This window comes from Mirounga leonina, unplaced genomic scaffold, assembly GCF_011800145.1.
Source record: "Mirounga leonina isolate KUSES-001 unplaced genomic scaffold, KU_Mleo_1.0 Mir_96, whole genome shotgun sequence".
In the NCBI taxonomy this organism is placed as follows: Eukaryota; Metazoa; Chordata; class Mammalia; order Carnivora; family Phocidae; genus Mirounga; species Mirounga leonina.
Genome location: NW_023270871.1, coordinates 6,450,943 through 6,465,925, shown reverse-complemented (window position 1 = coordinate 6,465,925; position 14,983 = coordinate 6,450,943). Strand labels below are relative to the sequence as shown.

The 14,983-nt window shown below is 39.3% G+C and overlaps 1 protein-coding gene across 2 annotated transcripts in view; it reads left to right on the top strand.

Annotated features, from left to right (window-relative positions):
* Positions 1-14,983, top strand: part of LOC118006428 (succinyl-CoA:3-ketoacid coenzyme A transferase 1, mitochondrial) — a 122,838-nt gene that overhangs the window by 105,134 nt on the left and 2,721 nt on the right. For both annotated transcript variants that reach the window (XM_034999094.1, XM_034999093.1), the window contains exons 15-16: positions 5,573-5,653; positions 11,951-12,052. In XM_034999094.1, the coding sequence (XP_034854985.1) occupies positions 5,573-5,653; positions 11,951-12,052 (183 nt within the window). The remainder of the gene's footprint in view (positions 1-5,572; positions 5,654-11,950; positions 12,053-14,983) is intronic.

Sequence of the window (14,983 nt, the reverse complement as noted above, 5' to 3'; positions counted from 1 at the left end):
ATAAAGTATTTCTTTGTTGGAATAATTTATAATTAACATGGTTTCAGCTGGTTTAATTGTTTTCATTCATAGAAGCTTGTCAATATTTTATAAGTTGTTGATGAGACTATTTCGTGGCTAGGATCTGTTTAGGGAAAAAAATATTTACCTTTAAAAAATAGAAATCCTTACATGGTTTTGCCTTTTTATTTCTTCATCAATGATGGAAATGCCTGCCAAAAAAATTTTATAATGGAAAAGAAAGAAAGCAGAACACAGTCCAACAACCAATAAAGCTTTAAAATGTCTTATAGAAATTTAATTAAGCTAGTAACTCTAAATTCTGAGGCTTTGAATATCCACGGTTCTTAAAAGGAAAACTAACTCACAGAGAAGCTTTCTGATGTACCACAACAATTCATGAATGGAAAGAGAAAATCACTCCTGTTCACGCCTGGGCTGTACCATCCTTAGGCTAGAGATCATAGGATGCAATCTTTAGAGAGAAAATAAAAGGCCATGATAAAGATTTTTGTGTTATATGTAAGAAAAATGGCCTTCTATTCTAAGATCTCAAAACCCTGAAGACTGTTTTCAGGGAAATGCCTTGCTGTATGTACTATCTCATTTGGTTAGCCTTCCCATTGAGAATGTGCCCGTAACCACAAACTGTTATTACATCCACATATAAAAACCATTTTGTAATAGCAACTGTCTCTACTTCAGAGCTAGCTGAGTCTTTCTGCTCAAGTCCTTTGTGGATTATTGGAATCCCTACCAAATAGGTACTGTGTAAAGGCCAAAAATACCCCATGAGTATAAACTCAGTGTGAGTAATTATCATCTTGTCCTTTTACTGCATATCCTGATTTTCTTTAGTTAGCCAATCCCATGTTTCTTTTCTGTTTCTTTTCAATCTTCATAGTGATTTGACAGTCAGTGTGTTTTGTAATACGACATTCCCTGTGAGGTATGTTTTTGTGTGTATGTATATAGACGCTTTTTCACTTGGTGTAAGCATTGAGACCAGTGGGAAGAAGAAAAGACAAGGGACAGTGGCATTCAAGCTCCTTTTATGATGTTTTGGCGAAAACCCAAAGAGAGATACGTCCTAGGTTTCATTGTGCCACCAGATGAAGTACTGGATATTCTCTTGTAAAATTCAGCTTATGTAGCCCCTCTTTTCAGTGTGTTAATGCAAGCCTTGAAGCTGTAGGACGGAGTGGGCAGAAGAGGTAGAATAACCATAATTCACTCAGCTTCTCTCTTGACTTACAAATGTGTATGTTTCATACTGCTGTCTTGAGATGTCTTTGCTTCTCCCTTTGATTATACCTTTATTTATCTCCCCAAAGTCTTGTAAGCCCCATCACATACTTCTGCTAGCTGTGCTTCTCCTAATGAGTTCAGAGATGTTGGGAATGTACAAGTACACATCTTGGGACTAGAAAGCAGCCTCCGGTGGCCCTTAGATACTCAGTCATGTGGTATTTTACAGCTCTAGCTCTGTTGGAGTTCCTTCAGTCTGAATTACAGTATTCAGACAGCCAGTCCTAAAGAATAGGGAGGGTGTTTCCATTTGAATGTGGGGTGATGGAGTCTGTGGTGGTGTGTGGTTCAGGTAGCATGAACAAAGGCTTTAAGACTTGGTCCCTTAAGGAGCAGAGTTTGCCTTCTCTGTACTTGATCATTAGGGCTTTCCCAAAGAAGTTTCCTGAAAGAAGAAACATGTTGCAGCCGCATTTAAAAAGCACTTAACAGAAAAGATGGGCATAAAATGGCGTTTTATTTAAAGCAAAACCTTATTACATGCACGCTCCGTTGCCTCAGGTGAATAAAATGCTGATATCAAATGCAAAAATCATCGTGTTGTGAAAAAGAGAGCTTGTTGTTGGGGATTAAGTCCATTGTGATAACATGAAGCTTACCATCATGATAACAAGGGGGATTTATTATCATTTAACCAGAGTTGTTTGTTACTGAAGAATTTAGATGCAGGATTTCACACAAGTATCTAAAGAATTAAAGAGAGATCACCATGAAGCAAGTAATAGGAAGTACTGAGTCCCTAAATCATTTAAAAAGAAAACGTGACTTCCCAGGTCTTACATGAAACCTTTAAGAGACCAAGGGGGGAAAAGAAAAACTGGAGAAGCAGGTGGAAGAAAGAGATTTAGCTCTTCATCAAGGTTATGATGAAGTTAGCAAATGTAAGAGCATAGTGAAATCAGGAGCCCCTGAGCCTGGTCAGAGCATGTTTAATGCTACACGTTTGTATCTGTTCCTCTGACTTGTGGCATTTCTTCATGGGGAAAGACAGAAAGACAGACAGAAAGAAGCAAAATGATCAGGATGAACCACACCCCACTGACCCTAAATATTTGTGTGTAGATTCCACCCCTCCTACTACTGCATTTTGTGCGATTTCTACAGTGATCAAGTAAGGTAGACAAGGCCATTGTAGGGGGACCCACAGCACAGGGAATTGAAGGGACCAAATGACCGTTCAAAGGCAGATGCAAGAGAAAAATAAATGGGTCTTTGGACTCTTAACACAGTGTTCTTTGCCACCACACTACCCTGCCATCTCTTTTTTAGGATTTATTATTATTATTTTTAATTTTATTTTTAAGATTTTATTTATTTATTTGACAGATACACAGCGAGAGAGGGAAGACAAGCAGGGGGAGTGGGAGAGGGAGAAGCAGGCTTCCTGCTGAGCATGGAGCCCGATGCGGGGCTTGATCCCAGGACTCTGGGATCATGACCTGAGCCGAAGGCAGATGTGTTGTGTCTTAAAGCTAAATGTGAATGGAGTCCTCTAGTGACATTGTTCTCACTGCAAGAAGGCATTGGTGGCAGTTTCCTAGGCCAGCCATATGTGGTTTCATTAGTTCTGCGGTCTCAGGAATTGTGGTTAGACCATTTTCTGCACAATTACATGTCTAACTTCATATAGAGCTCCTAAAGAACTCCCTGGTAGATGGTAGAACTGTTAAATATGTTTTGTATAAACAATAGTAACTAACATTTATAGAGCACTTGTTGAGTGCCGGACACTTGCATCTCATTTTGCAGGAACCCCATGGGGTAAGGCTGATGGGGGCGGGGCACAGGCCCACACACTCTGCACAGCCAGTGGAGCAGAGCCAGACTTTACCCCCCGGTCTTTGGCTCCAGCCCACACTCTTTTTTTTTTTTTTTAAAGATTTTATTTATTTGAGAGAGAGTGAGAGAGAGAACGCAAGAGGGGGTAGAGTTAGAGGGAGAAGCAGACTCCCCGCCGAGCAGGGAGCCTGATGTGGGACTCGATCCCGGGACTCCAGGATCATGACCTGAGCTGAAGGCAGTCGCTTAACCAACTGAGCCACCCAGGCGCCCCAGCCCACACTCTTAACCATACGTTATACTGTTTATATAGCAAATAGTCTAGAAAAAGTCTCTTCTGGGAGCTCACAGTTCTGTCTGTTGAAATTCCTGATTTCTCCTAAAACGGAGTTGGTTGTTCATTAAAATCCAAGTAGTTTCTTTCACACCAGACGCAGATCTTGCTCAAATAATGAGAACAAAGTAGGAGCTCCCTGCAAAAAATGTTCTTCAGAGGCCCATAGATTGTTCACTTTGTTCCCAGGCAGTCCCGGAATTCATTGTGACATGCCTTATTTGAGTTATATTACATGTAAGGAGACCTGACAACCTACAAGCTTGAATATTCATTATTAATTTCAGCTCTTTAATTAAGCTTCTCTGACACGTGCAAACTTTCTTTGAAACTGGAAAGGAAAATAGAGCATTAGAAATGAAGTGAAAATGAGGTTTTATTTCTACAGTTATAAATGTTCTTATACAGTAAGATCCAGAAGCATATAACTTGTTATTAAAGGTGTAATGTCTATCCATTTTATATGTATTTCACACTCATTTTGATTAAAGTAATAGAGTTTGTCTTCTTGAAATCCATCTGGGATTCCCAGTAGACCTTCCATTTTCCTCCCCATTCATTTATTCAGAAAATACTTGGGTAATGCACATGACATCATGTGTGGTGTTTTTAGATCCAAAAAGAAGCAGTAGAAGCACTTTGCCATTTTTTAATAGAAGATTTAGAATATGATGGGATAGCCTTCAGCCTTGAGGGAAATACTAATTTAGGCTCCTGGTGCTTGATACTTAGAAAGAAGCTTAATCATAGTCATAATCAGAGCTAATGTTTCAGCTGTGTTCCATACGTGTCCCAGAGGCCACCTCGACACCTGGGATGTAGGGATGGGGGTTGGAGGATGGGGGCGAAGGGGGGAAAACCTGCTTTCCCCTCTTTTTTTTTTTTTTTTTTTTTTTGAGCATAGTTGACACAGTGTTACATTAGTTTCAGGTGTATAGCATAGTGATTCAACAAGTTTGTACATTATGCTATACTCCCCAGAGGTGTAGCTGCCATCTGTCCTGAAACATTGATACATGACTAGTACAGTATCATTGACTATATTCCTTATATTTCTTATGCTGTGTCTTTTATTGCCATAACTTATTCATTCTGTAACTGGAAGCCAGTACCTCCCCCTCCTCTTTACTGACTTTGCTTAACCCCCCCACCTGCTTTCTACTCTTAATCCCTTTTTATTTTATGTTTGAAGAAAGGGTACAGTAGCTAAAAGAAACTTTGAAAAAATACGAATTTCGGCCAGCTCACACATTTTACTGATGAGCAAACTGAGGCTCAGACAAACTCTAGGAAAAGCGCAAATAGCTGTATGAGAATATGAATATAATCGTGGTGTACTACACTGCCTGGCCCTGCAGTGAACAGTTTTACATGGTCATTTAGGCAGAACAATGTACATTCTAACCACGGAGTTAACTACGAATTAGGACACATCTCTACTGAAGAACTGCAGATGATGAAGGAGGATGGGGTTTTGTAAGACAGTTAAGTCTTCATGTGCCATAATAAGAAGTTAGTAGATAGAGTAAAAAATGGATTAATCAAGAAATAAATAGCATGATAAACACAATATTTAAAAACGAAGAGGTAACAGGAAAAATGTGTAGAGATAGAAAATGCTAAGAAAAGTAAAATAAAATGGATTCCTGTTGAGAACAGGTCTAAAAGTAAGGAGGGGAGGCTAGGCACTGCTGTATTCACGTATGTTTTACTTCTCTAACAAACAAAATTAATTTAAAAGAGGGTATTAGACATTTGTATGTTATGTGTGCTTCCTGTCCTTGGTGAATAATAGCTCATGTTTGTCAAGGAGACCGTTCCCTGAAAGAGAAAAATAAGCAGGACACTAGAAGTGAAATTTCTCATTACAGGATATGAGGACTGAGACTTGAGAAGTCCAATTTGTGGCAAGGTGTTTCCCACCTAAATAATTTATGACTTTGGCTATTCATTTGGTATTCTCCCTAAATTATTTTAGGGACAGAAGCTGTCTCCAGAAAGAAAGCAAAAGTGTGACTGTGCAAACATTTTAAAACAGCCTGTACCTAAGAGACAATTTCTCTGATGCTTCCTGTTTGTCCTGTCATTATTCTACTTCTAAATAAGAATTGGTCCCTAACTACTCTTTTTGATGTTCCTTCTTTAAAACAGGGAAATGTACATAAAATCATGGAGAAATGTACATTGCCACTGACTGGAAAGCAGTGTGTCAACCGCATCATTACTGAAAAGGTACGGTGCCTGTTTTTATTCCCTCTAATGCCTGTCACCCCTTTTTTTTTATTTATAAGCATTTTTAGAATTTTTTTTGTTACCCTCTAAAACGGTGTTGTGTTGGTAGTCATAGGATTAATTTAGTCTGTGGGTAGACTGAATAGGAAAATTCATCAGTTTAATGTTTCTAAATGTAGAATTCTTAACGTGCAACTCTCTGGAAATACGCATATACACACTTGAACTGCTGTCCCTGGTAACTTTGACAGTGTGTATAATCAAAGAAAAGTTTTATTCATCCTTTTACTTGGACTATTAAGATGTCTAAGATAGATGATATATATAAAGTTAAGAGTATTCCTGCCTTTCTTCTTTGCTTTCCCAAATCACAAGTGTAAATTGTTGGGTTTCATTTTGGGAAAGTCAGCCAAAATTGGGTTTTAATCATTTGGGTTCAGATTGCAGTAAAAGTCCCATAGTTCCATAGCCAAGAAATTTATTCTATGGTTCTTGCATGCTTTCAGCTCTCTTTTTGTAAAGTGGACTTCAGAACACACCAGCCATTTTCATGCTTCCCTAGATTTTTTCTTAGATGGGAAATCTTGGCTAATGGTACAACTGGAAACTGCTCAGATCTGAGAGCAGCCTCAATGACAGTTGTCTATAGTCATTTTTCTGACCCAGATTTGAACCTAGAATGTTGGAATGACATAAGTCTCAGAAGTGAGCTAGGAGGGTGTCATTTTGATTCAATATCTTGGTGAAAGCAAAAAACAAAATTACCTGTATCAGGGTTGGTTTGTTGGATGCTCTTCCTTTTGCTGAGAGCTGTAGGGATGGCATCCTGCCGTTAACCTGGTTTGCTGCCCCTCACTGAGTGTGGTAAGAAGCACCCTAAAGCAGCCCTGTGAGGGGAGGTTCATAATACCTTACAAAGCCACATTTTAAACAGCATTCTGTTGTAAATGGTGCTTTCCCCTAGGACCGTTTATGTGGAATTCCATTAAGATGACTTGTAAAGAGTAGAAGTTAGATAAAAGGGCAGAATATTTTATTTCACCATTTATTCCCTGAATCTTACCACTTCTTGAACCCCTCCAAAACTGTGGTGGCGGGGCTTATTGAAAAGAATCCATTACTTTGAAAATAAAGACAAAGCAGTCCTCGATCCTGTTTTCTTTAAGAAAGTGGTAGACCTTAGAAGGATAATTCCAGCAGCATTTCCCCCTTGATCTTCCTCTTCTAAGTAAGCCCTCTCCCCTTCCCCGGTCCGTGCACGCTCTGTCCTTGCTGTTACCAGGTCAGTGCTCTTACCTGCAATATCTTCCATGTGACTCTGCCTCCCCAAATCCTATCCATCCCTTAAGCCTAATGCAGTTTTCATGTTCGTCATTTTAGCACTCATGGCTTCATCTTTCGAGTGATGCGCCATTCCTTTTGGCACCTGTCATCTTACGCCTACATTTCCTTATGGTAGAACATATTATTTAACTTTACTGCCATTTTTAAAAACTTATATATCCTTTCTTCCTATTCACATTATTGTTTTATACATTTATTCATTTAATAAGCATTTTGTGAGCATTTTGTCTGAATTAGAGTATTCCCAATAGTGTGTTACAGAAAAGAGGAGAACAGTCTCTGCCCCAAGGGAGCACATTCAGGAGGGCTAGACACCCAGCCTCCAGCAGGACCCACAGTTAGAGTAATACATGTGATAAAGACCATGATAGTGATACATGCTGGATGGTGAGTTAGGAACATAGAGAGAGGCTGCCTATCAGCCTGGGGAGAGTGTCAGGAAAGCTTCTAATGGTATCGGATACAAACCTTTCTTTCTTTCTTTTTGTTTTTAAGATTTATTTATTTATTTTTAGAGAGAGAGAGCTGGTGGGGAGGGAGGGGCAGAGGGAGAGGGAGAAAGAAACTTAAGCAGACTCTACACTGAATGCAGAGCCTGATGCAGGGCTCGATCTCACGACCGAGATCTCAACCTGAGCCGAAACTAAGAGTCGGATGCTTAACTGACTACACCACCCAAGCATTCCAGATATAAACTTCTTGTGTTTTGCAAGGCATTTCACAGACTCTACCTTTTCTCCTCCAGTCTCAGTTTCTCTTTCCACCTTTACATTCTCCCCACTTCAGCTGCATTGAAATGCTGTGAATTGTGTTGTCTTCCACACACCCCATGTTCTTCTGGGACTTTGCACATCCTGTTTCTCTCCCTGGAATACTCTTCCCACCATTTTCGTCTGGCTAATACCTACTCATTTTTTTTATGTCTCAGCTATATGTTTCCTTCTCAGGCAGATCTTCCCTATCTCTCCACAAGTCTTCTGGGTGCTTCTCTGAATCCTAGTACATGCCCTAACTCAATACTGACCACTTTATTGAAATAACCTCTGAACTCTGCCTGTCTCACTCATTACTGTTTATCCAGGACTTTGCATGGTGTTTGCCCATACACAAGTGAATGCTTGTTGAATAAATAAATGTACTGCACTTCTCTTGATGAGAAAGTTGATAGATGAGTGATGAGTCTTGAAAGGCAAGTAGGGGTGTACAAATGAGAATAAGACCAAAGAGGTCCTTCTAGGCAAAGGAAAGAAAATAGGCAGAGTCATGGTGGAATTATAAAATAAGCAGCCTACCCAAGGACCTGCCAGTGGAACAGTGGAACAGTTTAGAGTGAGGGCAGGACCAGACTCCAAAGACTACAGTTGAAAAGACAGTGAAGGGCTAAATCGTAAAGGAATGTGGGGGCGCCTGGGTGGCTCTGTCTGTTGAACCTCCAACTCTTGATTTCGGTTCAGGTCATGATCTCATCAGGGCTGTGAGATGGGGCCCCCGGTAGGGCTCCCCCCTGAGTGTGGAGCCTGCTTTGAGATACTCTTCCCTCTCTGTCCGTCCCCCCACCCCTACTCGTGTGTGCATGCGCACACACACACTTGCTCTCTCAAAAATGAATGAATGAATGAATGTGAATGCCTTGTTAAGAAATTGGGTTTCATCTGGAAGGTAGTTGGGAGCCCTTCAATGATTTTAGATTGATTAGATTTGCATTTTAAAAAGAACACTGTAACTTTTATGCAGAGTAGGGGGAGAAGGTATGAGACAGTCCAGTTAGAAGACTCCTGCGGTGACTGACGTAGGCCAGAAATATCAGGACACACAGGACAGAAGGACAGATTTGAGAGACCCAGATGGACTCAACCTAGCTAGATGATGAAATGGATATGACTGTTAAAGCAGAGGTGCTTCCTCAGATTTCCTAATGAAGCCTAGACTGTAGGAAGAGACGGGAGGAGCAGTGGGAGGTAGGAAAAGAATGGGTTCAGTTTGGACACACTCAGTTTGATATTCCTGAATATGGTAACATCTTGAACATCTGGTCAGAGATTTTTTTTTAAGATTTTATTTATTTGAGAGAGAGAGAGAGAGAGAGCACATGAACGGGAGTGGGGGGGATGCAGAGGGAGAAGCATATTCCTTGCTGAGCAGGGAACCTGATGTGATGACTATGCTGGGCTGGATCCCAGGACCCTGAGATCAGGGTCTGAGCAGAAGGCAGACGCTTAACTGACTGAGCCACCCAGGTGCCCTCCAGTCAGAGATTTCTGATAAACAATTAGAGATGTGGATCTGGAGCTCAGAGGGAAATCAGTATTGGACTCAACTTGTGGAAGTCATTAGCATATGGGGATAATTGGAGCCTTTACTGTAGATGATAGCAAAAAATGGGCAAAGTGAAAGGCAGCTGTGGAACCTCAGGGAAGGGGATGGTGCGTGTTTACCCCTGTGCTCTAGATACAGTAGGTACTCAATAAATCTTTTTTGCAAGAGTGAATGAGAATGCAGTGCCATGAAGGGCAATGAATGTGTTCCGCCCTGCCGTGGCAGATAAGGGACTAGATTCCATTTTCAACTTCTAAGGAAAATTCCATTGGTTTGCCATTTGAAAGAGGCTTTGGAGATGTTTTGACCCTGATTTCCTAGTTTCGTGCTGCTAGAATGAGATTGTGAAAGATGCTTTCCTTGCCAGCAGCTGGGCTATGATTAACTGCTTTATCTGTAATGTAGTCCCCATTTTTATCAAGGTTTTGTTTATACTTTATACCACTAAATGGAAATCTTCCTAAATATTCAAAAGTAAATTTCCTTCATTTTAATAATAGAGGCTTGGCTTTCTAGTATATGACCTTGAGAGCTAATTAGGGTTTGATAAAGATGTTAAAAGTTTTTAAAAGCAGTAAGTCAATTTGCCATAGATCTTCTCTCCCTGATCACTGAAGCCTTATATTCATGATATCACAGTTATCTTCTCCTCAAATCCCTTCCCTGCCTATTCTTAATAACACAATCTGGAGTTTTTTATTCATTCCATTTTGATAAATTTATAGTTGTTCCATTTTTGCAGGGGAAAGAAAATCAGTATGAATAATGCTTGACACATTTTCTGCAAAGCAAAAGTATCCATTTAAAAAAAATTTTAAGTTGTCATTTTGGAATTAAATAATCTAATGCAGCATACAGACATTCCTAAATGACCTTTTTCTTTCCTCTCAAAACACATATTTCTGCTGAAAAAAAGGTTTTTTTAGGAACATTTTTTTGTGCAAACAAAAAGCAAGTTTGCCAGAACATTTCCTCCAAAATTTAAATCCTCTTTTCCAGTAAAATCAACCAGGTTATCTGTGAATTTATCAGAGAATGCAGGTATCACTGGTCCTCTTAATGTTTTGCTCATGGGGGTAAAAATCAATTAACTGGAAACTAATAAGCATTTCAGGTCTTTGATCTGAGTTCACACATGGGTGACAATAAGTTAAGCTATTAAGGGGAAAGAACTTAAGGTGTGGTGCTCCTACTGTGTCTTAGGCATGATGCCAGGTGCTCAGAGTATGTTTATTTGTCCTGTATAACAATCTTGGGAAGTGGGTTTTTTTGATATCCATGTATACATGCAAAGACAGGTTCACCAAAGACCGCTTAGCTAGCATGTTGCAGAGCTGGAATTCCAGTCCAGCTTGAAAGCCAGGATTCTTTTCCTCTACATGTGGCTGTATCTTCATATTAGCCTTCTAAGCCAGAGTGTATTTAAAATGGCAATTTACGGTTTGATTTCCAAGCTAGCTGAAAATCAAGATCAGCCTGCGAATAATAGTTGAATGCAAGGTAAATCTGGAGAACGGGAGGGATATAGGAAACGTAAGTCTGGGTAAAAGGAAACTAGCCGTGGAAGCTGAGAGTGGGAAAATTGTTGTTGCTCTGGAGGACGACTTGTAGACCCAGCGAGTGACAGTCAGAGGGAAGCAGTTTGGGGCTCTTATGGTTAGAGCGTCCTATCCATAGACAGTCTAATCGCCGTGAGCCAAGTGAGCCTCCTGACGCTGAAGCTTCCCAGCAGAGCCCCAGTGACCATCTCAGAAGGTTTTCCTGAGTGGGAGGTCATATTAAAATATGACTGTGTCGGTCCCTTCCACTCAGGTTGTCATATTGCCAGTCGTAACAGCAGGTGTCCTAAATCAGATACAACAGGTTGAGTCTGCCTGCTGAGGTCGCCCTATACCAACTGGCACTACCATCACCTGGTGTGACCAACCAGAGTGTTGTAAAGGAGTGTTCAGAGTGGGAGGTTAGCCTTCTCATGCTTGTCCCAAGCGCAAGCATCTTCATTTGAGTGCATACCGAAGGGAGATTCTCATGCTCTTCTCTCACACCTGTGTGTTTTCACTGGACTTACAGGGAAAGTTTTAATACTTACCTGGGGGTCTTTCAGGATCAGGACTACGATCCCTTTATAGTTACTTGTAGGCATTTCTGAGTGCCTGCCTTCTTTTATTTCCTGTAACTCTTTACCCAGCAGCGTTGATCAGCTTTCCCTACCGTCCTTGTGCATTCACCTTCCAAATTTCTCCTCCCTCCCTACTTGTCTGTGTTCCTTTCTTTCTTCAAATCATTATTCATCTAATTGAAATTTTGACCCAGAAGTGTTAGACCTAACTAAAGGAAAGTAGTTAAAAAAAAAAAAAAAAACAACTGGTTACAAAGGTGGCAAGTGCCATCAGTAGTCAACACTCATTTATTTTCTGGCATCAACAATGCTCCACAGCTAATTGCCAATTAGGGAGCTGGCATTTATTCTCACCAAAATGTAATCGTTAGAGTTGACATTTTCTCATTGTTGATTTTCGGAGTCTTTTGTCCTGGGTCTTGTCTCTCCTTTAAGAACTTGAGAGGTTATTTCTGTTTCGTGTTATAAAATAATTACTGTGATAGAAATTGTCATTGTTGTTTTCTTGATTCTGACAGGCTGTGTTTGATGTGGACAGCAAGAAAGGACTGACTCTGATTGAACTCTGGGAAGGCCTGACCGTGGATGACATAAAAAAGAGCACTGGGTGTGATTTTGCGGTAAGCGTTTCTGTGAACAAATCCAGCCACGTGTCCTATATCATGAGCTTGATTAATGGGTGTTTACAGGACATGAACCATTAATTTGTGATCATTTTTGGAGTTGACCTTTACAGAGAACAGGAGTGAAAAGGAGGGGTGCCTTCAGATGAGAGCAGGTGGGAGCAGGAGCAGGCTCTGACTCATGGCCAGCATTTGGCTCAGGAGTCAGAAGCAGGAGGGGGAGGAATCCCCAGAAGCTGCTGGAAGCAGAAGGTAGAGCTTGAACTCTAAGCTACTTCCTGTAAAGTCCCTAGCAATCCTTTGTTCTTGGTTACCTGTCAGCTGTGGCTAGACTAAATTGACTTTGGCTTTCTCTTTGATTAACTTTGATGCCTGGTAATTCCATCCATGGAACATATTAGAATGATGAGCTCGACACTGAGTTATAGTCACAAAATAGGTGTATCCTGCATTTAAAGAAAAACCTGGTGCATAAAAACTGAGACTTACAAAGGACATAAACATCAGGGGACTATACATTTAAGAAACCCACAAGTCTCTTTTTTAAAACAAGGAGAATAGTACTATAATATAAATAATCACCCTTTAATGTTAAGTGCTTGTTAATGAATCACCGATCACCTACCTAATGGGAGTTGAGAGGATGGCTCAATCCATTGAAAGTTAATCAAAAGTAAAGGGGAAATGTCTCTGAAGAACTGAAAGAAAAGAATTTGCCTCTCACATACCTTTTTAAGAAGGGATTTACTAGTTAAAATGAAATATATTTATATATATATAAATATATTTATAATGGGAAGAAATTTGAAGAAATTTAACAAAACTTACTCGATAACTCATGCATATATTTCATAGACTTCTTTCTTAGTACATCTTGGCTGGTACCTATTAGTGCATAACAAATGCCTGTGAGTGCATAACAAATGCCTGTGAAAATAATTTTGCTGCATAATTCATTATCCACATATAACTGTTTCTGGTACTATATGAGGGTCTTTGTCTATTAACCTTTTTTGAATTTCCCTTTGGAAAAAAAAAGTCTCTCAGCAGTACCTCGCACAAAAAGCACATCTTTAATTAGCTTTTCAATAACCTCGGGGAAAAATGAGATTTGTTTATACTTTAACTATTTAGTATATTTGCTTTTATCAACTCCAGTGATAAAAGCAAACAATTCTTCTTATGTATCAGCTCTTCTTTGTATTTTTTCCCTATGTGGATAAGTTAACCTCTTCTTCATCAGGTAACAATTTTGAGATCCACATCATGTTCAATTCTTTGGTACAAAAGAGAATATGCAAAGAAAGGACCCTTATAGTTATCTATTTTTTTTTCTTTCATGTAGGTAAGTCAGGATGAAAAAGGTGGAGTTTTACTGTTTTTGCCTTTTTTTTTAAGTGATAGTTTCCATGTCTCAATGCACTGAAAAATACCTCTGTGGTTTTTGTTTTATTACCATATCACTCCTTCTCTTTTGACATTAACATGTGATCGATCTTGTTTCCTCCAAATTAGGGTGTTGAGATAAAATCTTAATTTGTATGTTAGTGTCCGAAAATGAAAAGGTGTGGTAGCAACTGAACCATCTCAACAAAAGAACTCACTTTTGAGGATCTGGTGATCAGTGGCATCTCTTTAGACCCTGACAGATGAAATCACATATAGCAGATTCTTTTTCTGTAATGCTAGGGACTGGAATGCTCTAATTAATAACATGTTCTATTTAATAGGTGGGTTATCAATAAAATACATTTAATCATAAAAGCACATTGAGGATAACATTTCTTGATCATTCAGAAGCTATTCCATGTGGTTATTACTGATGGGCTGCATTTTACTCTGTATGTGACTTCATGTAAGTTAGTCAAAATTTCTTCTTGAGAAAAGGCCCACTCTGTCTTCACTGTAGATCTGGAAATACGCATTCTAGAAGGGAATAGTCAGACAGCCAGGTTGTTGCATAATAAGAAAGGGTGTAAAAACATAGGTCAAAATAATTTGGAAAATGTGTTGGCTAACATTTTCTCATATTAAAGCTGTGACCAGCTAATGAAAATGTCAGATTTCTGTATATCACTCCGTGTGTTACTGCCAGTTACTTGATGGGCCGAAGTAGAAAGAAAAGGAGAAATCCCACCACTTAAATTGCATTATCTCCAAAGTCTCTTTTTTCACTGAGTAGTTAATTCAAACAGTTATATTCATTTCTTTCTTTTCTAATGCATGCTTATGTCACATAAAATAGTTTTTTCTTTACCATATATGTCTGTGGGCCTTTTTTGAAGCAGAATATTTCCTTCTGTCTTTATTGTTTAATTAAAATTTTTTTAAAATTTGAGTCCCTATTTGAACATCATGTGGTAAAATAAACTTCCAGAGGTCATTAGTCATCCATGACTATTTATTAAACATCCAGTTGTGTCCCATATTGAGTTATGAAATGTGAATAAAATAGAACAAATTGGCATAGTTCCTACTCCCAAGGACCTTGGTCTTACTCTCCAGGCAGGAATACATCTAAACCACCAGTGGCAAAAATTAAATAAGAATACTGCATTTTTATATGTTTGCAGTGAAATCTGAAAGAAGCCAACTGTAGATATTCTTTGCTAAATTGAATAAATGTATAGTCAATATCTGTTATGAACTGGCATTATGACAGAATTAAACAGTATACAGTTGGGATTTCAGTGGACTGGGAAAACAAATAGTTGGCTTATCTTCTACACTTAAATCATATAATCTTGTATCACCCTGTGGATCACCTTGGCAGGATAATCTGCTTCAGCTTGCATGGGCTTAAGATGTTGATGAGACTGTGAGAGAACAGGATGAAAAATAGTAGTTTAGTAGATATTTTTCATTACAAAAATAGGCCAGGTCAGTCTGCATAAAGCTTCTTTTTCTTTTTTCATAGAAGTCAGAGTC